This window comes from Prionailurus viverrinus, chromosome C2 (genome assembly GCF_022837055.1).
Source record: "Prionailurus viverrinus isolate Anna chromosome C2, UM_Priviv_1.0, whole genome shotgun sequence".
Taxonomy (NCBI): Eukaryota; Metazoa; Chordata; class Mammalia; order Carnivora; family Felidae; genus Prionailurus; species Prionailurus viverrinus.
In genome coordinates this window covers 54,587,349-54,612,102 of record NC_062569.1, presented here as the reverse complement: position 1 = coordinate 54,612,102, position 24,754 = coordinate 54,587,349, and the positions used below count along the sequence as shown (strand labels likewise).

Below are 24,754 nucleotides of genomic sequence, written 5' to 3'. Positions count from 1 at the left end.
AGAACAGGAATAGAGTGCTTTGAGAAAAATACAACAGGGGAACCCAATCTAGCCTGCCAGATCAGGATTCAAGGAAAAGTGACATTCAAGCTGAGACCTGAAGGAGGGTTTCTCCACCATGAGGATAAGGCAACAGAGGAAACAACACATAAGAAGGCCCTGAGATGGAAAGGAGTTTGAGGGATATGGAAGGAGGAAGGAGGTCTATATGGCTGGGGCATAGTGAGTGAGCAAGAGCTCAGAATGACAGTAACAATTACGTAGGACCTGGGAGGTCATGTTAAGGATTTTTAAATTTTATCTTAAGGGCAATGAGAAACCACTTAAAGATTTTAAGCAGAGAAATGACTGGTATGGTCACCCCTCCCCCCAATTCATGTATAGAATCCTAACTCCCAAAGATGATGGTATTAGGATGTAGGGACTTTGGGGGTGATTAGATCATGAACCCCCCTCCTGAATGGCATTAGTGCCTGTAGAAAAGAGACTCCAGAGAGATCTCTAGCCCTTCAAACATGTAAGGGCATTGTGAGAAGTTGCCAGCTATGAACTGGAAGAAGTCTTTCACCAGAAGCATCTTGATCTTGGACTTCCAGGCCTCCAGAGCTGTGAGCAATAAATTTCTGTTGTTTATAAGCTAACTGGTCTGTGGTATTTTGTTACAGTAGCCACAACAGACCAAGACAAATGGCATAACGTGATCTCTCTTTAAACTGTCACTCTCATAGCTGTTGAGAATTGGATTGGAGAAGGGGCAAGTATGGACATGGAATGGCCAGTGAGAAGGTTTTCACCATCAGCCAGAGAGATACATTCGTGGCTTGGACTAGGGCAATGACAATGAGATGGAGAGAGGTGGACAAATTCAACAAGTATTTTGAAAGTAGAAAAGTCACTGATTGGATGTGAAGTACACTTCACAAAAAGATGGAATTTTCAAGCATGACAACCACATTTCTACCACAAGCAACTGGATGGACAGAGCTACCGTTTACTGATAAAAGGAACAACTAACTGGGAATAGATTTGAGGACAAATTCTAGAGGCTTCAGTTGAAAGATGCAGGATGCTCCTTTCTATTGCCTGTGGTGGTGGTAATAATAATTTTAAAAGATTGTAGTGATTAGGTAACAATTGAACCACATGATTTTTGCTTTTCAATACAATATAGGACTTAAAAGTTAGGAGATAGAGTGTATCTACTACAGAAGCAGACCATGATGTTACAGAGGAACCTTAGACTTTTTCTACAATTTATTCCTGAATGGAAGTGCGAATGACACTGTCTTAGTTTGGCAATGTTCTCCATAATCAACTCTAGCAAGTTAGTACTAAACAAACCAAGCACCCCCAGTTCCCCATACTGGGAGTAGCTACCAGGAAGTAAAACTTTTTGAACTAGGATGAAACAATTCTTTCAGAGTTTGCATGACACAAATTAAAATCGTGAATGACCAAACATTGCTATTCTGAATATAACAGAATAACATTTCTGAGCTCTTGTCCAATTATCTGAGGATAGCAAGTGACTATTTCTCTAAGGGTAAAGTGTATTCTGCCAACATTATTATTATGTTTCACCATGGTGTCCTGATTGTAAGTGTATCTTCTGTATTAACATTTTCTAAAATTGATTCCTTCAGGTGTGTTTTACTGTTCCATGTTGGTTGGCTTCTCAAGCCAAACACTGTGAGACAGTTAAAAATGGCACTATGTCTTATCCAACTTTGAGCCAGAGTGCATATTCAATGAATGTTTACTGGATAAAGAAATGAATGTTTATTGTGTGGATTGTAAAATGTAGTGACGATCAATAATGGCTGTAAAAATGCAGAAATATGACAACTGAATTCAGTGTGGACAAGTGTTAAGAGAAATATATTGGAAGAAAATAACTCAGATCACACTAATGAAATATTGGGTTCTGGGCTATCAAAATACAACCAAAGAAATAATCTAGAACATAAATAACTTTTTTATAGAAAATATCTATTCTATATTCTCTCTAGGATTGTAGCTTAATGCAGTGAACTGTAAAGGGAGACTATATTCACCATGATTTAGAAATGTAGTTTTCAGATATCAAAGATAAGCAGGTATTAACCATGAAAAGACAAGGAATTTCTTATGTGAAAAAAAAATATATCAAAGAGCGGTGAATGGGGGCGCATGGGTGGCTCAGTTGGTTAAGCATCCGACTTCAACTCAGGTCATGATCTCACGGTTTGTGAGTTTGAGCCCCATATGGGGCTCTCTGCTGCTAGCGCAGAACCCACTTCACATCCTCGGTCTCCCTCTCTTTCTTCCCTTCCCTCACTTGGTCTCTCTCAAAAATAAATAAACTTTTAAAAAAAAGAAAAAGTGGCGAATGAAAAGATAAATATTTACAATTTGGCTTATAAAAATGGATTTATCTTTAGCACATCTATCTCTTTGAAAACTATCAAGGTAACAATTACTTTAATGTTTATTTATTTTTGAGAGAGAGTGAGAAAGAGACAGAGTGCAAGCAGGGGAGGGGCAGAGAGAGAGAGAGAGAGAGATGGAGACACAGAACCTGAAGCAGGCTCCAGGCTCTGAGCTGTCAGCACAGAGCCCAACACGGGGCTTGAACTCACAAACCATGAGATCAGGACCTGAGCCGAAGTCAGACACTCAACCAACTGAGCCACCCAGGTGCCCCTGGTAACAATTACCGTAAACAGTCATTCAGAGTCTGTAACACTGAGGGAGGGGGAATATTCCAAACCATAAATTAAAATGAAATTGTTTTAAATCTCTGATGCATGTTTCACTTATTACCATTTATTTCCATAGTTTGGTTTCTTTAGGATGGTTAAACTGTAACCTGAACAGTATCTATTCAATGATCCACAACAGGGCATTCTAATTTTTATTGTGCAATCATTTGTAAACCGTGGATCGTATCCACTTACATGTAAGCAACACCAGTGATGACTCTCAGGAAACCAATGCTGTGTGGCTTTTTCCAACAGTGCAAAGTTTCATAGCCCAACCTGGTTTTTTAAGTCTTTAAAAGACTAAGATTGAGTTGCAAAGGGATTAATGCACCACCTGCTCATCAATCTTAGCTTCAGAAACTGTTACAGTCTTTTTTAGAGGGAACCTTGAAGACTGGGAAGCAGATCTGGGAGAAAGATTTGTTTTTTTACTTGATAACTCCCTACTGTTTGATTTTCTTTAAGTATTTTTACCACATGCATTATTGATTACCTTACAATAACCACAAACCACAACTTAAAAAAAAAAAACAGCTACATTTTTTTAAACTACAGAAGTAGTTTTTTGTATCTGCTTTGGAAATGGTGCTTTCCCCGAAGTTCCACAGAATTTACTAATATTGTTACTATAAAATTCTCTATTGTTTTTTTTTGATATTACCTATTTATTTTGAGAGAGAAAGTGGATGCATGCATGCGAATGGGGAAGGGGCAGAGAGAAAGGGAGACAAAGAATCCCAAGCAGGCTCCCCACTGTCAGCTCAGATCCTGATGCGGGACTTGATCCCACGAACTGTGAGATCATGACCTGAACTGAAATTAAGAGTCAGACACTCAACCAAATAAGCCACCCAGAAGTCCCAAAATTTTTTATTGTATTATGTAAAAACAAAGCTGAATGTCTATATAGCCAATAAGAACAAATTAATTATCGTATTCCCAGGGTCATGGTATCAACAATAAACTGGACTCTTCAAAATTCAAGTCTCACTTTAATCAAATATTTTGATCATACTGCAACAAACTTTATGTTAAAAGCTGCTAACAAAAAATAAAATGGACTGAGTCAAATTGAGTTAAATATTCTCATCTCTTAACCTCCAAGCTCCAATGAATGTGCCATGAGCAGTGAAAATGCTTTTTTTTTTTAAATTTTTTTTTTTAGAAAAAGGGCAGAGAATTGGACAAGTCATGAAAGGATCCAGTCACTGGGCAAGAAAGAAAGAATTGGCTGTGTTAGGCTCTGAGGTTAAGGTGCTAGGAAACAACACAGGCAGAAGTCACCTGGAGTCCAGGGTCCAAATTCACACTGGAAATGAGCCCCAGATAAAGTGGTTAATGTTACTTGTGATCATCTGTGGCTCAGTTGTACTAGTAAATTAACTTATTATGAACAGTGGGCAAAAAAAGGTCTAGTTCGCCTTCATTTCCCTTCTTGGTAAGGAAGGCCCACTTGGAGATCCAAAGACTGGATTTGAAATTGTCTTCGAGAAGTCCTAGGACCTCTATGTTCATCAAAATCCAGTTAAAACATTTTTTTTCCCTTCAGCTCTATGTTGGCTCAAAGAAATGAAACCAGTTATGAAGAACTTAAAAACAACTTGCTGACAAAGCCATCCCTTTTCTTTAAGATTTTTCAACATGCATTTAACTTGATGTTTTATGTAACCAAATTTAGAGGTTGGAAAAGTTTCCATGATTATCTATGCTAGAATACACAACCTCTGCACATAGTCCAAATATCTCTCCAATTCACCTTAGTATTTCATATTTGTGGTTTTCAGTTAGAGCAGTATGGGCTTTACCGGGGTACTCTTAGTTTGGAAAATCTACCACAGTGATTTGAATATATTCAGTCTGTATACACCTCCAGTGTACTCTTTACACACATGCACACACATCAGGGTCTATATCACTATCTGTCAGACTTATTCTATTCCATTATAGTGCCTTCTCGTGGTTGAACAACTCATCCACCAGCAGAACAGATTTTATCAAGCTCAATTTTCTTGGGTTGTATTAGGAGAGCAATAGTCATATTTAATTCATTTCTTAAAATTGCACATGGTCTCCCACCCTGAGAATGATTGTTCTAAGTTTACCATTCAGTTCTGCTAACAGCATCCTTTTCCTGAACATATTCCTCATACCTTTATGATGGTAAAATTCCAATTCATAATAACGCATTACAAAGGATTGCTCAAATAAATTTTGAGTGAGTTTTTACATAAGTATAATGTCTCCATAATATATTGTGACATTTGCTGCCATTTATTAACTGATATTGCTGCCACTTTTATGGTTCTGGCTTCCAAAAAAAATGTATTCACTTTTCACAAAATTGCATTTAGTATAGTAAGGCACCACAATCTTTGGATTGAAACCACAGGGTCTAAGATTGAAATTCTCATTCTCTAGTGATGCACCCATGATACGATAAAACAAAAGGTTCATATTTTATTTAAAATAATAATTTTTACTAGAATTACTCAACATTTATTATTTAAAAATATTTTAAGGCGACTTTTGAAAGTAAAGAGATTTAGCAGCTTTATTAATAAACCTGGAGGCAGCTGCCCCAGGAGCCCTGTGCTGGGTCTAAAGTGCAGGAGCCCTGGAGCCAGGCTCCAGAGTAGGAATTTCAGCTCTGCTACTTTAATTTTGAATTCTTTCTTGAGGTTTTGTCACTTCCTTTTTGACTTCCCATTTATTTTGCTCTTTCATTTCTTATATAATTTTCTTCATGTGGTTTAACTTCATTTTGAACTAAAACAGTGCTTTGGACCTGCTTTTTGGGCCTGTCTTTCTGGTATGCTTTTATTGTCTATATGGCTGTTATTTAACTCCTTATTCTTTTTTCTTATAACTTCATCTGGCATCAGATCGTGATTTTTTTTATTGCTCATTTTTATGTGAATTTCGTTTTCCTGAACCTTAAGCAGGAAGACAGGTTCAGATAGACATTTATAACTTTGATAAAAAATAGGGCAGTTTGCTTTCTGAGGCTTTCTGAGTGTTTCCCTTTCCCACATTAGTCTGGATCTTCTCTTTGCTTCTTCACTGTTCCATCCACCTGAATTTTGACTGTGCTCGCAGCCATTTATCCTCAGCATGAGACCCTAGCCTCCAGGTAAAACAAACGGGTCAGTCTTGAGAGTTCTTGGGTCTAAACCACCCTGGGTCCTATAGGTGTTCCCTTGAGACTCTCAGCTTCCCAGTCACCCGCTAGCTGCGTGACCTTAGACAAATTGCTCTTACCTCTCTGTGCCTCCTCTTCCCCATTGGTAAAATGGGAAAAATAATAGCCTAATGAGGTTTCATTCAAAGTAGTTAAAATACGATTTGACAGGCTGTGATGACTTTTTGAAAGTTGGTTTAATAAGTAAAACACCCATCTGCACCTTCTTTATGAACTTACTTTAAGTTGTAGAAGCTCTCAGGTCAATTGATGGCAACTATCAAAAATCCTGAGTGCCTCAGGGTATCGACTCATGTGATAACCATAGTTAAAGCTTTGGTTTACCTGGTTAACATACCTCACACTATTTTGGTTTTAATAAAAACTATCAAGAGAAAACAAAACTGCTTAGGGTTCTCCTACTAGGAATGCAATTGCCCCTGTCTCCAGAATTTACTCATTTCTCATTATATCTACTTCATTTTTTTCCCTCCTTTGACTCTCTAGGAACTAAGAGGTCACTTTATTTGTTTATAATCAAGTAGGACTTCTTAATACCTGGTACCATTAGCAAATGTGGCAATCTTTTTAGAAAGGCCCTGAGAAGACTTTTCTTAAAAGTCCAGAGCATTATTAAAAGGGTTTTGATATTTTTATTTTTTACAGCTTATGATTTACTGCTTCAAATTTCTATTATTTATAGTCAGTGTGTCACTTCTTTAACCTGTTGGATCTTATTTTTTTCCTTTTTAAGCAACTTTGCTTTAAAAAAATACAAATACCAAAAAAAAGGTAACCAACCAGGTTTTTGAAAGTCAGGTTGCCAAAAGGTTGTTTTTTTTTGTTTTTGTTTTTGTTTTTTTTTTATCAGCTTAGAATATATCTAGGAAAATATGACCAACAAAAAAAGTGTGTGTGGTTGGGGGGAACTTAATGACAACTAAATATAATGTGTAACCCTAGTTTGAATCCTGAACTGGAAATTTTTTTCTTCATTTTCTATAAAGAAAATTATTGGGAAAATTAATGAAATTTTAAAAATGTGTAAAAATAATTTTATATCAATTTTCCTGACTTAGATAAATACACTGTGATTCTATAAGAGAATGAACCCAAAACATTTGGGGTAAAGAGGCATCATGCATATAACTTATTTTCAGAGTTCAGAGAAAGAGCAAGGATGTTAAAGTGAATGTGGTAAAATGTGAACATTTGGGGAATCTGGGGGAAGGTATATGAAAATTCTGTGTACTAGTCTCTTACAACTTTAGTGAAAGTCTGAAATTATTTTAAAATAAAAAGGGGGGGGCGCCTGGATGGTTGTCGGTTAAGAGGCTGACTTCAGCTCAGGTCATGATCTCGTGGTCTGTGAGTTCAAGCCCCATGTCAGGCTCTGTGCTGACAGCTCAGGGCCTGGAGCCTGTTTCAGATTCTGTGTCTCCCTCTCTCTGACCCTCCCCCGTTCATATTCTGTCTCTCTCTCTGTCTCAAAAATAAATAAATGTTATCAAAGTTATCAAAAATATATCAAAGTTTTCAAATATCAAATATCAAAGTTATCAAAAATCTCCCAACAAATAAGAGTCCAGGACCAGATGGCTTTCCAGGGGAGTTCTACCAGACGTTTAAAGCAGAGATAATACCTATCCTTCTCAAGCTATTCCAAAAAATAGAAAGGGAAGGAAAACTTCCAGACTCATTCTATGAAGCCAGTATTACTTTGATTCCTAAACCAGACAGAGACCCAGTAAAAAAAGAGAACTACAGGCCAATATCCCTGATGAATATGGATGCAAAAATTCTCAATAAGATACTAGCAAATCGAATTCAACAGCATATAAAAAGAATTATTCACCATGATCAAGTGGGATTCATTCCTGGGATGCAGGGCTGGTTCAACATTTGCAAATCAATCAACGTGATACATCACATTAAGAAAAGAAAAGATAAGACCATATGATCCTGTCAATCGATGCAGAAAAGGCCTTTGACAAAATCCAGCACCTTTCTTAATAAAAACCCTTCAGAAAGTCGGGATAGAAGGAACATACTTAAACATCATAAAAGCCATTTTTAAAAAGCCCACAGCTAACATCATCCTCAATGGGGAAAAACTGAGAGCTTTTTCCCTGAGATCAGGAACACGACAGGGATGTCCACTCTCACCGCTGTTGTTTAACATAGTGTTGGAAGTTCTAGCATCAGCAATCAGACAACAAAAGGATATCAAAGGCATCAAAATTGGCAAAGATGAAGTCAAGCTTTCGCTTTTTGCAGATGACATGATATTATACATGGAAAATCCGACAGACTCCACCAAAAGTCTGCTAGAACTGATACATGAATTCAGCAAAGTTGCAGGATACAAAATCAATGTACAGAAATCAGTTGCATTCTTATACACTAATAATGAAGCAACAGAAAGACAAATAAAGAAACTGATCCCATTCACAATTGCACCAAGAAGCATAAAATGCCTAGGGATAAATCTAACCAAAGATGTAAAAGATCTGTATGCTGAAAACTATAGAAAGCTAATGAAGGAAATTGAAGAAGATATAAAGAAATGGAAAAATATTCCATGCTCATGGATTGGAAGAATAAATATTGTCAAAATGTCAATACTACCCAAAGCTATCTACACATTCAATGCAATCCCAATCAAAATTGCACCAGCATTCTTCTCGAAACTAGAACAAGCAATCCTAAAATTCATATGGAACCACAAAAGGCCCCGAATAGCCAAAGTAATTCTGAAGAAGACCAAAGCAGGAGGCATCACAATCCCAGACTTTAGCCTCTACTACAAAGCTGTCATCATCAAGACAGCATGGTATTGGCACAAAAACAGACACATAGACCAATGGAATAGAATAGAAACCCCAGAACTAGACCCACAAACATATGGCCAACTACTCTTTGACAAAGCAGGAAAGAACATCCAATGGAAAAAGGACAGTCTCTTTAACAAATGGTGCTGGGAGAACTGGACAGCAACATGCAGAAGATTGAAATTAGACCACTTTCTCACACCATTCACAAAAATAAACTCAAAATGGATAAAGGACCTGAATGTGAGACAGGAAACCATCAAAACCCTAGAGGAGAAAGCAGGAAAAGACCTCTCTGATCTCAGTCGTAGCAATTTCTTACTTGACACATCCCCAAAGGCAAGGGAATTAAAAGCAAAAATGAACTACTGGGACCTCATGAAGATAAAAAGCTTCTGCACAGCAAAGGAAACAACCAACAAAACTAAAGGGCAACCAACAGAATGGGAAAAGATATTTGCAAATGACATATCGGACAAAGGGCTAGTATCCAAAATCTATAAAGAGCTCACCAAACTCCACACCCAAAAAACAAATAATCCAGTGAAGAAATGGGCAGAAAACACAAATAGACACTTCTCTAAAGAAGACATCCGGATGGCCAACAGGCACATGAAAAGATGCTCAACGTCCCTCCCCATCAGGGAAATACATATCAAAACCACACTCGGATATCACATCACGCCAGTCAGTGGCCAAAATGAACAAGTCAGGAGACTATAGATGCTGGAGAGGATGTGGAGAAACAGGAACCCTCTTGCACTGTTGGTGGGAATGCAAATTGGTGCAGCCGCTCTGGAAAGCAGTGTGGAGGTTCCTCAGAAAATTAAAAATAGACCTACCCTATGACCCAGCAATAGCACTGCTAGGAATTTACCCAAGGGATACAGGAGTGCTGATGCATAGGGGCACTTGTATCCCAATGTTTATAGCAGCACTCTCAACAATAGCCAAATTATGGAAAGAGCCTAATTGTCCATCAACTGAGGAATGGATAAAGAAATTGTGGTTTATATACACAATGGAGTACTACGTGGCAATGAGAAAGAATGAAATATGGCCCTTTGTAGCAACGTGGATGGAACTGGAGAGTGTGATGCTAAGTGAAATAAGCCATACAGAGAAAGACAGATACCATATGTTCTCACTCTTAGGTGGATTCTGAGAAACTTAACAGAAACCCATGGGGGAGGGGAAGGAAAAAAAAAAAAAAGAGGTTAGAGTGGGAGAGAGCCAAAGCGTAAGAGACTCTTAAAAACTGAGAACTGAGGGTTGATGGGGGGTGGGAGGGAGGGGAGGGTGAGTGATGGGATAGAGGAGGGCACCTTTTGGGATGAGCACTGGGTGTTGTATGGAAACCAATTTGACAATAAATTTCATATATTGAAAAAGAATTTTAAAAAAATTAAAAGATGCTTAAAAATAATAAAATAAAATAAAATAAAATAAAATAAAATAAAATAAAATAAAATAAAATAAAATAAAATAAAAAGGGTTTTAAAAGTTGGGGAGATTAAGAGCAGAAAGATAGCAAGGTCAACATCCTAAGGGTTTATTTGAGCACTTACAACATCCTTCAATGTTACACTTGGAACACAAAATCCTTATTTTGAAAGAAAAGGTGGGAGCTTAGAGTGCCTCAAATATTTGGCTAGGAGACCTCTACAAAATCTCTCCCTACCTAAAGGTAGTCACTTTGATAGGTAAACTTCCATTCCATATTAGCAGAATCAATGAAATCCTAGTGAGCTAATCATTCAGGTTAATGCCATTAGAAATACCAGCACTATCAGATTGGCAGAGGTGAATCTAAATTATTATGCTAGCATGTGGGGCAATCATGAGCATCTGCTTATAATCTGTGGGTGGGATTTAGATTGATATAAACTAGTGCAATCTTTTGAGGAACAATCAGGTAGTATGTATCACATTTTAAATGTTCCTACCCCTTGGCGGTGGGGGTGGGGTGGGGCGCCACTCAGATGGTTAAGTGTTCAACTTGGGCTCAGGTCATGATCTCAGGTTTGTGAGTTCGAGCCCCACATCGGGCTCTGTGCTGACAGCTCAGAGCCTAGAGCTTGCTTGGTATTCTCTGTCTCCCTCTCTCTCTGCCCTTCTCCCACCCTCTCCTCAAAAGGAAAAAAAGCCCTTACCCTTTGACTCAGCAGTTCTACTTTTAGAAGTCTATCCTAGGTAAATAGTGGGCAAGTGAGCAAAGATGTATACTCAAGGATGTTCACTCTGTCATTGCAAAGAACAGGAGATATATGTGTCCATCAGTAGGAAGTTAAATAAATTATGATTGATAATACAAAACAGTATTCTTCAGTACATCCATAATATATTAAATGAAAAACAAAACTAGTATGTATTTTCCTATGTATATTTACATTACTTATTTACATTTGAAATAGAAATATTTTATAGGTCTTTTTATTTTTAGATTGAAGGAATACATGCTAAAATGAATTGTGGGTAGGTAGGTATTTAGAAGAATATACACTTCATTATCCATGGCAGACTACATAATTTGCAAGGCCCAGAGCAAAATGAAAATGTAGAGCCTCTTGTTAAAAAATAAAAAATTTCAAGATGGTGACAGCTGAGCATTCAACCAGGTATGGGGCCCTTCTAAGTGCAGGGCCCTGTGAGACTCTATAAGCGGTGTGCCCTTGAAGCTGACCCTGGCTATATGCTATGCTTTCCACTTAGATATATGCTACACTGTTCTATCCATTACACTATATGATATACACTAAGACATACACTACAGTAGTGGTAATATATGGATAGGTGGTTAGAGATATACACATTGTCTATCTCTGCCCCACCCCCCTCCTGTTGTTATTTTGGGTATTGTAATAAGAGCAGCACTTTGTGATAAGGGAAATCCAAGGTGTGTTTAAATTATTCCTAAAAAGAGCTAACACATTAAGGGTGCTGAGATTAACAATGTGCTGGTGTACCCCTTGGATCACTTCGCATGCCACAAGAGTGCCTTCCAGAGGACTAGCAGAAATTCAACAGAGATGTGCAGCCCTCCAAAGGGAATTCTGTGGCACGTTTTATTTACTTTTAATGAGGTTCTATGATAATGACTATCAGGACAGATAAGTGATAAATGATAGGTAATTTCCTTTTTTCATGTGTAAAGTAGAAGTATAAGAAAAAAAATGGGAATAAAAATATAACAGAAATTTCTGATTTCTAGGAATTAAATAGCTCTCCTGGGCCACCCATGTATGGATATTTTTCTACAGCTCTAAATGGTTCTGTGATCTCCTTGAATTAACCAAATAATATTACTAGTTATTAGTTGACTTCATATGTCCACAAGTTAAATGCTTCCTCTGATGCTTCTATTTATAAGTAGAACTAAAAACCAAGAGATCTAATTTGGGATCAGTGTGGCAGCTTATGTTCTGCCATGTAGAATATCAAGGTTTGATTAGGCAGATCTTAGAGTTAAAGCCAAAATACAAGAGAACAAGACATTCTAATATCTAATGGGCTCTAAATAAGATGGTTTAATCTTACCAGACTCTGATTTTCACTAAAGACAAAAACTTTTAACAGGGCCTCTGATGATGCTGGGATAAGTACATATAGGTGAGAGGACAAAGGTTTCCAGGATTCAACCAAATAGGGAAAGGGTGAGAAAAACATTAAAAGATTTGTTGTTAAATATTTTTCTGCAGTCCATAATACGGTAATCAGAGGTCAAAGTCTAAATAACACACCAGGAGCTACAGACCTTTGACTTCATAGGCATCTGGAGAATGTGTTGAAGCTATTTGAGTTCTCCAAGACTTCAGGGTGTTGTATAAGATAATGACAGAACTGTAAGTAGAAAGCTGATAAATCCTATGAGTTGTGAATTTCAAGACTAATTTCTGTACTTCAAAGTCTTCAATCTTATATTATTTTTTAATTCATCTTCCTGAATTATATGTGTATATATGGTACCATACGTCACATATAATCTATGCTCAGTAATGGATAAAAACCACTAATATATACATGAGAGTTCTCCTTATGTGTAATTATCCATGGTGGTCATCTGTTTTAGGGTATCAGTTCTGTCTCTATTGAAACTACTAAAAATCACTCATATTCTTGAGAATTTTCATCAGGCTGCCTAGCACTACTATTCTCAAAATTCAAAACAGGACCCATAATACAGGTATAAGCTATTACAATTGATAGAAATCTATCATTTTCACAAATGCAAAAAATAGCTCTATTTAATGCACTTTTCCTTTGTTTTCTGTATACTTAACTGCTTCTACCTTAAATATTACAATGACTTTCTTTTAAGTGATATTATATACACATGTGTTTGACATAAAGAACTTTGTAATGATATCCTATGAAGACTGAATGGGCTATGATTCAAGAAATATTGAGTTCCCCATTGATAAATGTGTTGCACACGATGAAACTGTTGAAGCGAGAATTCAAGCACAAAATAGGTGGTTGGACAAGATAATATTTGTGTTCTCTTCTAACTCTGAGACATCATGAACACAAAACAATTCTTACCGGTCTTGAACAAGACAGAGGATGAGCAAAGAATGGAAAGGAGGCAAATGAGAGAGACACCATAAAGATATTATATTTATTCAATACAAGTTGCCACTGTTTGAACATGGAACCCAGGAGAAAAGAATAAAGTATCAAAAACACTTAATATTTACAAGTGCCTGGTCACTCAGTTGGTTGAGTGTCCAACTCTTGATTTCGGCTCAGGTCATGATCCCAGGGTCATGGGATGGAGTCCCGCATTGGACTCTGTGCTGAACACAGAAACTGCTTGGGATTCTTTCTCTCTCCTTCTGCCCCTCTCCCCCACTCTACATGCACATGCTCTCTCTCTTGCTAAAAAAAATTTTTTTAGCAATTTAAAAAAACACCAATATTTTCAGCTTCAGAAACTACTTGTACATTAGCACCATTAGGTTTTTCTTTTTTTTGTTGTTTTGAAAGAATCCACTCTGAATAGGGTGCCTAAACATGGAGAACACTGAACTTCTTTGTTGGTATCAGAGATGGTTCCAGGAGATCAACCCGGATGTGGCAGGAGACTGCACTCCTAACTGTTAACTGTGAGGGCATGGCCCTGAGGCAGAGGTTTGTAGACGTAAACCAGAACGTCTGGCAAATGGGCTGGAATTGAGCAGAGGAAGAACCGTTAGGAGACACATTCTGCCTCTTGGAATTCACTCAAGAACTGAGACAGGCCTGAGCCTTCAAGGAACTAGGGAAGGCACTGGCAGAGGATATAAAATTTAAGCTAAAAACAAGGAACTCAGGCTAGATGTCACAGGCTCAATGGAGTCAGTCTTTTTGAAGAATGCCATCAAGAAAATGGCATTTGAGAGGTACCCAGGTGGCTCAGTTGGTTAAGTAGCTGACTCTTGATTTTTGGCTCAGGTCATGATCTCACCATTCATGGGATTGAACCCCACGTGTTTGGGATTCTCCCTTTCCTTCTCTCTGCCCTTACCACCCCCTCTCATAAATAAGTATTTGTAAAAAAGAAAATGGCATTTGAGAAAACTCAAGAGAAAAACTAGAGGCACAAAGGGACCTGGGAAAATATTACATAAATCTATTTAAAAAGTGAAATGGAGGGGCGTCTGGGTGGATCAGTCAATTAAGTGTCTGTTCAGCTCTGATCATGGTCTCAAAGTTCATGAGTTCAAGCCCCGCATTGGACTCACTGCTGTCAGCGAGGAGACCACTTTAGATCCTCTGTCCCCCTCTCTCTGCCCCTCCCCTGCTCGCACTCTCTCTCTCCAACATTTTTTTTTTTTAATAATAAAAAAATAAAATAAGATAAAAAGTGAAATGGGGATACTGACTCTCAATCTTGGCTCAGGTCATGATCTCACAGTTTATGAGATTGAGCCCCATATCAGGCTCCGAGCTATCAGCACTAATCTCACTTGGGATTCTCTGTCTCCCTCTCTCTCTGCCCCTCCCCTGCTCGCTCTCTCTCTCTCTCTCTCTCTCAAAATAAACAAACATATATATTTTTTCAAAGTGAAATGAGAGGCACCTGGGTGGCTCAGTCAGTTGAGCATCTGACTTTGGCTTGGGATATGATCTCAGTTTGTGGGTTGAAGCTCTGCATGGGGCTTCTTGCTATCAGCACGGACCCCACTTTAGATCTTCTGTTCCCCCCTCTCTATGTCCCTCCCCTGCTCATGCTCTGTCTCTCTTTCTCTAAAATAAAGAAAACATTTTTGAAAAGTAAAATGGAATTGGCTATTACTAGCCTGTAAATTTCTGTCCTTGAAATATTATTTTGTACATTTTTTTAGTGAGAGCTATATAACCATTATTTCACATGTGCAATACTTTGAAATATTGTATAACACATCACATCTATTACTGTGAAGGCTGTTTATCCTTATTTTAATTCTGTCCTTACCTTAGACTGAAACCACTTCATACATGAGATATAAGTCTGGATCTAGTAGTTCTCAAATTATGTTCCAGGAAAGAGTGCCATCAGCATTGAGTGTGCACTTGTTAAAAATTCAAATCTTCACATGCTATCCTAGACCTACTGAGTTAGAAACTGGGGATGGAATCCACCAATCTGGGTTTTCAGTCTTCTTGCTGGTTCTAAAGCACTCTATAGTTTAAGAACCATGGCCTCAGGCATTTCAGAACTAGATGTCTTTAGAGTCTGTTTAGGAAAAAAATACTGTTCTGTTTTCTGTCTATTCACAGTCCTATTCTCATTTCTGATTACCAATGTGTGGTAGTTTTTCTCCTATACCAAACAATTGTGTGACACCAGCTGAGTGAGAACAATTTAACTCAGTTCTTATACTACCTGGAAATAGTTTAGATCCCACAGGTTAAGAGCTCAGCCCCACAAGACTAAGCACTGCAGACACTAAGCAACTTAAGACACCAATCACAAGTTCAAGTTGTCACCTGTACATTTGACCGACCAGCTATATGTCAGAGATTCATATAACCCCCTCCTGGGATTTGGGCAATTTGCTAGAGCAGCTCATAGACCTGAGGAAAACAGTTTACCTACTAGACTACCAGTTTATTATAAGAGGATATAACTTGGGAACAGCCAGATGGAAGAGATGCATACATAGGGCAAAGTATGGGGAAAGGGGCACAGAGCTTCCATGATCTCTCTGGCTTGACACCCACTCAGCACCTCCACATGTCTACCAACCTGGAAGCTCTCCAAATCCTTTTTGGGGTTTTATGCAGGCTACATTAAGAATGCATGTTTGATTAAATCATTGGCCGTTGAGTCAACCTGTAGTTCCTCTCCCCTCACCAGAGGTCAGAGTGGGGTGGGACTGAAAGTTCCAACCGTCTAATCACACCGTTGGTTCCCCTGGCAACCAGCCCCTAGTATCCTTAGGGACTTTCCAAAAGTCATTGTATTAATATAAATTCAGATGTGGTTGAAAGGGGCTTGTTATGAATAACAAAAGACATCCATTTCATTCTGGAGCTATTTCAGAAGCTGAGAAAGAGAGATGCCCCTATAACTCTTATCACTTAAGAAATTACAAAGGTTTTAGGAGTTATTTGCCAGGAACCAGGGAGGAGGACCAAATACATATTTCTTAATATAAACCACAATATCACAGAGCTCCAGGAGAGAGCTGTATTATAGGCCAGGGAGGCAGCATGGTGGTTTTGTCTGTTCAGGCTGCTATAACAAAATACCACAGAGCAGTGCTTCTAAAAAACAGAAATTTCTTCTTTTTTTTCCTTCTTTCCTCCCTTCCTCCCTCCCTCCCTCCCTTCCTCCCTTCCTTCCTTCTTTCCTTCCTATTTAAGTAATCTCTACACCCAAAGCAGGGCTGGAACTCACAACCCTGAGGATCAAGAGTCCCATATTCTTCCAACTGAGCCAGCCAGGTGCCCCCAGAAATTTATTTCTCACAGTTCTGCAGGCTGGAAAGTCCAAGATCAAGGCAGTGGCCAATCTGGTGTCTGGTGAGAACACATTTCTTCATAGACCCCACCTTCTCACTAATCTCACTTGGCAGAAGGGATGATGGATCTCTCAGGAGCCTCTTTTCTAAGAGTACTAATCCCATTGAGGGTTCCATTCTCATGACCTAATTACTTCCCAAAGGCCCCACCTCCAAACATTATCACACTGGGGATGAGGATTCAACACATAAATTTTAGGAGGACACAATCATGCAGTCCAGTAATGGTCAACCAGAAACAGTGGGGGTTTTACAGCTAGTCAGACGTGGAATCAAATTGCGGCTCCAGCACTCGTCAGCTGGGTAGGGTTTTGAGCGAGTTGCTCAATCTCTCTGAACTTCAGGTTCCTTATTTTAAAAATGGAAAGAATAATGCCTACCTTGAAAGGTTACTATGAACACTATGAAGTTTATGTGCCTACATGGTAATCAGGAATGCTGGCTCTGGCATCAGGCCCAGTTTAAATGCCAGCTTTTCTCCTTACAGTGTGTTCTTGGACAAATTACTAATCCTCTCTGTGCTTCAATTTTCTTATCTGTAAAGTGAGTTATGCTATACTTGCCTTACAGGGTTGTTGTGAGGGTTTAATGAGTTAATATGTATCAATTGCTTAGAAGACTACCTGCCACATAATTGCTCAATAATTACCTGTTTGTAAGACTAGAAATACAAATAAAAACAATGATAATAATAAAATATTACATGTACATAAAACACCTAGGCCTAGAGTTTGCTAAGTATTCAATATAATTATTACTGTCATTACAACATTCTTTCTTATAAAGCATAGCATTATAAGAGGTTCCAGTACATGGGCAGCCCTTGACACTTTCATACATTCTTTATAGTCTAATGTCTTTCCTCCTGTCTGAATAAGCTCTGTGTATTGTATTAATATTGATCTCCTAGTTTTGATAGTGTATAATAGTTATACAAGATGCTACCAATAGACGGGGGGCTGAGTGAAGGGTATATAGGACCTCCTTGTACATTTTTTTTAACTCCTGTGAATCTGTAATTATTTAGAAATAAAAAAGTGAAAAAAAAAATAGGGGTAGGGAGTTTACCTGAAGTGAGAAGTGTTGGGGCAAGAGGTTGGGCACCTCATCCACCCCCAGTTCCTTATTTATCAGTCCCTAGAATCCTAACCTTCCTCTTTACCAGTGTGGGCTACTGGAAGCCAGGGGAGTCTGGTGAGAGCTAGGCCAGGCTCCCATAATATCAGGTAAGGTATGAACTTGGAGAATGTCTGATGCATGGAATTCTAGTGTAAGGAACACTGTAATCCCTGTAACTTCATTACCTAACACAGTTCCTTGTGCACAAAGGCAAAGACAAAAAGATGTGCTCTTCTGGATCAAAATTGTAAATCCAAATATTTTCCTCATAGAAATATTGCCACATAATGTGATTAGGTTCTGTGATGTTCACATAAGTACTTTATAGATTAAATAAATAGGCCTTAGTGGGGGCTCCTGGGTGGCCCAGTCGGTTGGGTGTCAGACTCTTGATTTCAGCTCAGGTCATGATCTCACAGTCATGAAATCGAGTCCCACACTGGGCTCTGCTGACAGTGCAGAGCCTGCTTGGGATTCTCTCTCCTCCTCCTCCTCCTTCTCCTCCTTCTGTCCTTTTCTGCCTCTCTAGATAAATAAATAAACTTAAAAAAAAAAAAAGCCTTTGTGGACTAACCTGGACACCTACCCACTAATTGTGACTATGTTCTATGGACATATTTCAAAGAACTGATCTTCAAGCAAACTTCTGAAACACTACCAATTTGTAAGTTATTATACTTAGTTGATGCTATTAACACAAAATTTTTAAATTGAGTGATAATGATCATTCTAGGCTCACTGATTTCAAGTTTCCAAATAGTGTTCTGCTTAACACTAATGTCTTAAAGTTCCCACTGCCACCCACTCTCTAAGTTCCTAAAATTGTTAGACCAAGAAACTTTTTTTAAACAAACATTTACTAAGTTTGGGGAGTTCCAAAAACTCTGTTTGAGAAACACTTCTATATCACATGATCAATCTTCCTGACTATTTGGCTTCTTAAATGGCTGTAGTAGTTATTTTTTAAAAATTAAAAACATATTTTAGGCCCAAATAAAAAAAGCAAGTAAAAAAAAGCTTTAGGTAATCTAACCATGTTTGCTTAGTAGCAATACAAATAGATATCCACTAGTCATCAATGACTTATACACATATTAATTATAAGTTTCCTCCAATTAATTAGTAAAAAATAAACTTAAAAACTAAGTTAAAGAAAAACTATGTGGTTCATTTCTCTCAATCAAATTAACACCAACAGCTAGCTTTTTAATTCATCATCGCTTACCATTCAGGAACTTCAGTCCAGGTAAAGAGGTAGTTTTTTGTTTATTTGCTTGTTTTTTCCTAAGCTCCTTAAGTTGTAAGTCAGAAAAGTCTTGGCAATAAAGAGGAATGAGTGAAGTCTCCCAATTCTTGATGAACTATGTTTTCCTAAGAAAATTAAGGTATATTACCAAAGGTCCAGTGTTTGTCTTTCAAAAAAAGAACGAGTCTAACTATAAAAAACACAAATTACATTTTAGTTAAGATTTAGCAACAGGGGCATCTGGGTGGCTCAGTCAGTTGAGTGTGAGACTCTTGATTTTGGCTCAGATCATGATCCCAGGGTCGTGGGATGGAGCCCTGTGTTGCACTCTGTGCTGAGCATGGAGCCTTCTTAAGATTCTTTCTCTCTCTCCCTCTCTCTTTCTCTCTCGCTCCCTCTCTCTCTCCCCAGCTCACACACTCTCTCTCAAATCTAAAAAAAACCTGATTAAAAAAATTTAGCAATATATATAATTGCTTCCTGTTTCAGCAAATACTACCCAGTACATAATTGTATGTACCCAGTACATAACCCAGTATATAATTCCACAAACAGAAACCATAAGATCCATATTATAACTCTGCTAACTTCAATTTAATGTATGTATCATGAGAATACTCCAAACTTCTTAAATGAAAGAATTATCAATTATAATTCTTTTTAAAATTACATTTGATCAACTAAAACTTGTGTAAAGCTTCACAAATCCTTTCACAAATCTCTGCTGCAGAACAAAGAACGTTTTTTATTCTGAAAGTGACTAAGGAGAATTTCATGATACATTCATGCTCTATAATATTTTAGACTTTTTTACACTAAAGTAGTAACAAGTCAAGATATGAAGTTAGCAGACATTAAATATCCTATTTAAAAACAGGTGTTATATATTATATATAAGTTTTGTAGTTTGATTATGACTATATTTCATATACACAAAAACATTTGTGAAAGTCTGTTGAAATTGTATTAATGGCTGCATATACTTCCTTAATTCAGCAAATTAAATTTCTGAAATCTCCTAACTACAGTTAGAGCTACCATATCTTGCCAATTAGGTTGCCAATCTGCATTTAAGAGCTATTACCAACTCTTGGAGGAACTTCTTTACCCGTCTGACAAATTGTGTATATTCTATTTAGGAAGGACTGGAAGTACAGAACAGGTAGTTATAATTTCAAATGAAAAATTTAGGCCATCAAACAGACTACCTAAGCATTATAATTAAGGATAATTGTTCCTCTTACCAAAGTGTGTCACAACTATTTTTAAACATGTTGGGGGGTCTGTTCTGAAACCTATGTCTGATCTACTCCCTAAGCTTTATCCCTGGAAGAAGCAGATACCAAATTAAGAATTCTTAGGAGGGACCCAGTATAAATTAAAAGCAATAACAACTCAATCCACATTCTTTTTTTAAAAAATATTTCATTTATTTGAGAGAGAGAAAAAGAGAGAGAGGGCACGGGCCAGTGGGGGATGGAGAGAGAGAGAGAATCCCAAGCCAGCTAGGTGCTCTCAGCCTGACACAGGGCTCAGTCTCACAAACTGTGAGATCATGACCTGAAGCAAAATCAAGAGTGGGATGCTTAACCAACTTAGCCACCCAGGCACCTCTCAATCCACATTCTTTTTTTTTTTTTTAAGTTTCTTTATTTATTTTGAAATAGAGTGAGTGGGGGAGGGGCAGAGAGAGAGAGAGAGAGAGAGAGAGAGAGAGAGAGAGGGAGAGAGAGATACTGATAGTGCAGAGCCTGATGCAGGGCTCAAAGAACCAGGAGATCATGACCTGAGATCAAATTGAGCACTTAACCAACAGAGCCACCCAGACGACCCTCAATCCATTTCTTAATCAAGAAGTGTTAGCTTGTTTTTTAACTTATGGAATATACATTCAAAGAAACTTAGATTCAAGTCCTATACTTGTCAAAGTCACTGAGGGCATACTATGTGCCAAGCACTACTAGTTTCTGAATACATGATAGAGAGCAAAACACATTCGTTCCTTGACTTCAGAGACATGCCAAAGACCTTTGAAAGACATTAAATAATAATAATAGAAACTAAATCACTTTGTGGTTATTCCCTATTTGTACTGCCTCTTTTACAGTGGGTAACTGTGGTCACACCCTTCTCTTAGGAGTATTCTGCAAAGAGTTTTGCGAAGTTGTTTAACTACCGGAGACAATCAGTTATACCTGCGAGAAATAAAGACATAGAATGATAGACGATTTCATAAACTTTACCTTGAAAGCTATCATGGAATTTATTCCGAGAAGTACAAAATATTCATCTATACATGCATATTGACAAGATAACTTCTATTCATAGCGTGGGAATTCACCAGCAGTAGGTTTTCTAGAATCCTGCTCATGACAAAAATCCGTAATGGTGACACACACATATATTCCAGCTTTTCAACTAAACTTATTTTGAAAACACCAGTGCTCCAGTGTGCAATGTTACTTCAATTAAATTATTCTTTGGTGAATAAGGATCTATAATGAACTTCATTTATATTTTAAGATCGGCAATGAACTTACATTCAAGTTAACCTTCAGGGTGAATTATTTCCAGGTACAGCTTCTGTTTGCCTAGGCGGTTGAAAGTATACAAAGTACTGAGAACTTTGCAAGTATTATTCTCATTTTAAAGGTTTTATCTCTCAGTACGTTGTTCTACTCATATATATACATATACATATATATATATACATACATATGTGTATATATATATATTAGTAAAGAAGTAGGAGGGAAGGAGGCGGGCGAGGAGTAAAAGTTCTTGAAAGAAATCCCCATACCTTGCCAAATTTAAACGCGCCCAAAACTCCTACACCGCCCCCTTTCCTTCCGACCTGAGTTGCTTGCTGCTGCCTACTTCGTTTCCCTGCACATTCGAGGCGCTATTCGTTGGTAAATGTATTTTTAAACCATTTCCTTCATCCCATTTTCTTAAGCATTTGAATACGTTCCTTTGTAGTTTGTGTTATTTCTGCCTATAGTAATAACATTCCTGATAGAAATGTATTTCTTTGGGAATTCATTTCATTTCTCAACAGTTACAACACTATATTATGTCAGGTGCCACAATCCCCGTCTTCCAGAAGTTAGTACTTTGTGACCAAGTAGCTTCTTTAACTTTCTAAAACGAAATACCTAAGAGGCGGTACCATCACCGTATCATCTGCGCTTCCAAGTTCCTACCTGTTGCGGGGACTTGGTCTGAAGAGATGAATCAGATTTGTCAAATGCATCCTTTCCCATTTCCACCCACTGCCTTTCTCGCTTTCCGCTGCGACTCCCGAACGCACGTCACCCCTGCCGGTCCAAACCCCTGCGGGTCCAAAGCCCGAGGCCCAGCCCTCACACAGCGGGAACCCCCCAACCTGGGAATGGAGTTTGGTTTGGGGCCGGCTGGGGGCTGGGAGGACGGGAAGGCGTGTCCCGGCGAAGTGAGCCGAGGCGCAGCTCCCACTTCCTGTAAAGCCAATAGAGCGCGAAAGGAATGCCCTAGAAGAGAGGGCGCACCCGACAAAGAAGTATGTACTTAACTCTGCTGAAATCCTGGAACACAGAGGTCTGGGGCAGCCCCGACAAGAGCAAACCAACTCCTACCCCGGCCTCCCCTTCCCCGCCTCCCTTCAAGTCGTCCAATTCTCTTTCGCTTCCTCCGGGTTGCTCCGGAGGCACGTGGTCCCTCCCCGCCCTGCCCCCGCCGCGCCCCTCCCAGCCTTCCAGTCCTCCGGCCCTCCCTTCCAGCGCCGCTCTCTTCCCCTTTCCGTTTTCTCTTCCGCCCCCGCTCTCCATCGTCCTTTTTGATTGGTCGAGAGCACGGGAGCCTGGCTGACCAATCGGCGAGCTGGGCTGGCGGTGATGGGCGTGGCCGCGACTCCGGGGCCCTCAGATCGAGGCTGCCTCCCCCTCTCAGCCGGCAGCACATTCCGCCGCCGTTGCCGCCGCCCGGCCCCGCAGTTGTCTTCTCTGGAGCTGCCGTCGCGCTGGGGTTAGGGCGGGGGGGGGCGGGCGGGGAGAGGAGGAGAAGGCCAAGGCGGAGGCAGGTGAGAGGAGGAAGGAAGCGGCGGCCCGGCGAGCATTGCAGCTCAGGCGGCGGCCCGGTTCCTGGGAGTGTCGGTGCGGCGTGGTGGTTGGGGCGGATCCCGCGGGGCCCGGGCGGGGGAAGGAGTCACCGGCCCGGCCATGGCGGACAACGAGAAACTGGACAACCAACGGCTCAAGAATTTCAAGAACAAAGGCCGCGACTTGGAGGTAAACTCGGGGGCGCCGGAGGGGTGGGGGCTTTGGGCCTCGGGCCGATCTCCGCCGGGACTCCCAGTGTGGGGAGTAGGGGCGGGTGCCGCCGCCGGGCCGCGGGGGAATGGCGCTGGGGGCCGGCCCGTCCGTGACGCCTCTGTGAACGCGCCGGGAAGTTTGTGTCGGGCCTGGTCCACCTCCGCCGGGGAGCGAGGTGCTGGGGTACGGCCGGCGCGGCCTAGGCCTGCCGGGGGGAGCCGGCCCGGCGCGGGTGCGAGGGGCTGGGCCGCGCGGCAGGGAGGCCGGGCGCGGCGAGTGCGGAGGAGGCGTGCGTGTGCCGCGCCGCTTCGGCCGGGCTGCGGCCCCAGCCCCGGCAGCGGCGGAGATTCCGGCTCTCCCCCGGGCCCCGACGTCTAGCGCCGCGAAAAGGAGGGCGGTGGGAGGTGGGGGGGGACAAGTGTGTGGCGACCGAGTGGGGCTCGGAACTTCCCCTGCGGGGTCCGCGTCTCCACTTAAAGGCATTTTTTCTGGTCTTCCCGACTCCCGCTTTACCCCTGCCTCCCCCCAATATCCAAACTACAGGAGTCAACTTCTCCGTTGAAAAAAACACCCCCGGCGTGAGAGGCCATCCTGGTGATGCTAACAGTGCCTTCCAGCGGCCTGTGTTTTACTCTGGATATAGCTGATTCAAGATGTGGCTCACGGTGTGCCCTCTTCCAGGCAAAGAATACCCCTTATTTCAGCTTGCTCACAAATCTCTTTATCCCCTCCTGAGAGACCACCAGCTGCATTCTTATATATAAAGTCCACAGGGTTATACAAAGCTGTCATCCTCTAGTCTACAGTATCCTTTCCCTCCACCTGCTGGTGGTGGTAGTGGGGGGATGGGGTGGGTTATGGAATGGCACCATAACGTTTTATTATTTTAAAAGGGCGAAAAAAAAAAACCCACCCTTCATTATCTTCGATACAGCTGCTCCTGAGGTTGTTAGGCTACATGAAGTGTGAGGGTGAAATCATACACACACAACACAGATTTTCGATAGAAGACTTCGCTTTAGTTTTAAGAGTCTAAGTAAATCGAGGTGGGTTTTTTTTTTTTTAATAGTTCAATCCTGCGTCTGAATCAGGAATTTAGCTTTGAAAAGAAAGTGAAGTATTTTTTATGTTGTTCCTCTGTACTTTTTTATACTGAGATCTTCAAATTCCCATCACCTGTTTCTGAACTGTGAGCATTTGCTTGACTGAGATAGTAACTATTTTCTGGGCTTTTCACAAAGCCATTCAGTCTCTAAAGTAGTTGGTGCTGTTTTTAGTGGTTTTCATAGTTTGAGGAGCTGTGACTGTGGCTCTTCATTCTGTGAGTGTTTTAAGGTTAACGTGAGACGTTATCCTGTGATC

General features: G+C 40.0%; 1 protein-coding gene and 1 long non-coding RNA gene across 6 annotated transcripts in view; one reads left to right on the top strand and one right to left on the bottom strand.

Annotated features, from left to right (window-relative positions):
- LOC125175375 (uncharacterized) overlaps positions 1-22,761 on the bottom strand; it is a 73,062-nt gene extending 50,301 nt beyond the window's left edge. For 2 of the 3 annotated variants that reach the window (XR_007155765.1, XR_007155766.1), the window contains exons 1-2: positions 21,644-22,761; positions 19,083-19,228 (exon numbers count right to left, since the gene is read on the bottom strand). This is a non-coding gene — a long non-coding RNA (uncharacterized LOC125175375). The remainder of the gene's footprint in view (positions 1-19,082; positions 19,229-21,643) is intronic. The other variant, XR_007155764.1, reaches the window with a different exon arrangement.
- Positions 22,762-23,006: 245 nt separating this feature from the next.
- KPNA4 (karyopherin subunit alpha 4) overlaps positions 23,007-24,754 on the top strand; it is a 67,962-nt gene continuing 66,214 nt past the window's right edge. Inside the window, exons 1-2 of one of the 3 annotated variants that reach the window (XM_047875446.1) lie at positions 23,007-23,368; positions 23,936-24,057. In XM_047875446.1, the coding sequence (XP_047731402.1) occupies positions 24,046-24,057 (12 nt within the window). In that variant the 5' untranslated portion in view covers positions 23,007-23,368; positions 23,936-24,045. Of the gene's footprint in view, positions 23,369-23,935; positions 24,074-24,754 lie in introns of those variants that run through there. The other 2 variants (XM_047875445.1, XM_047875447.1) reach the window with 2 other exon arrangements.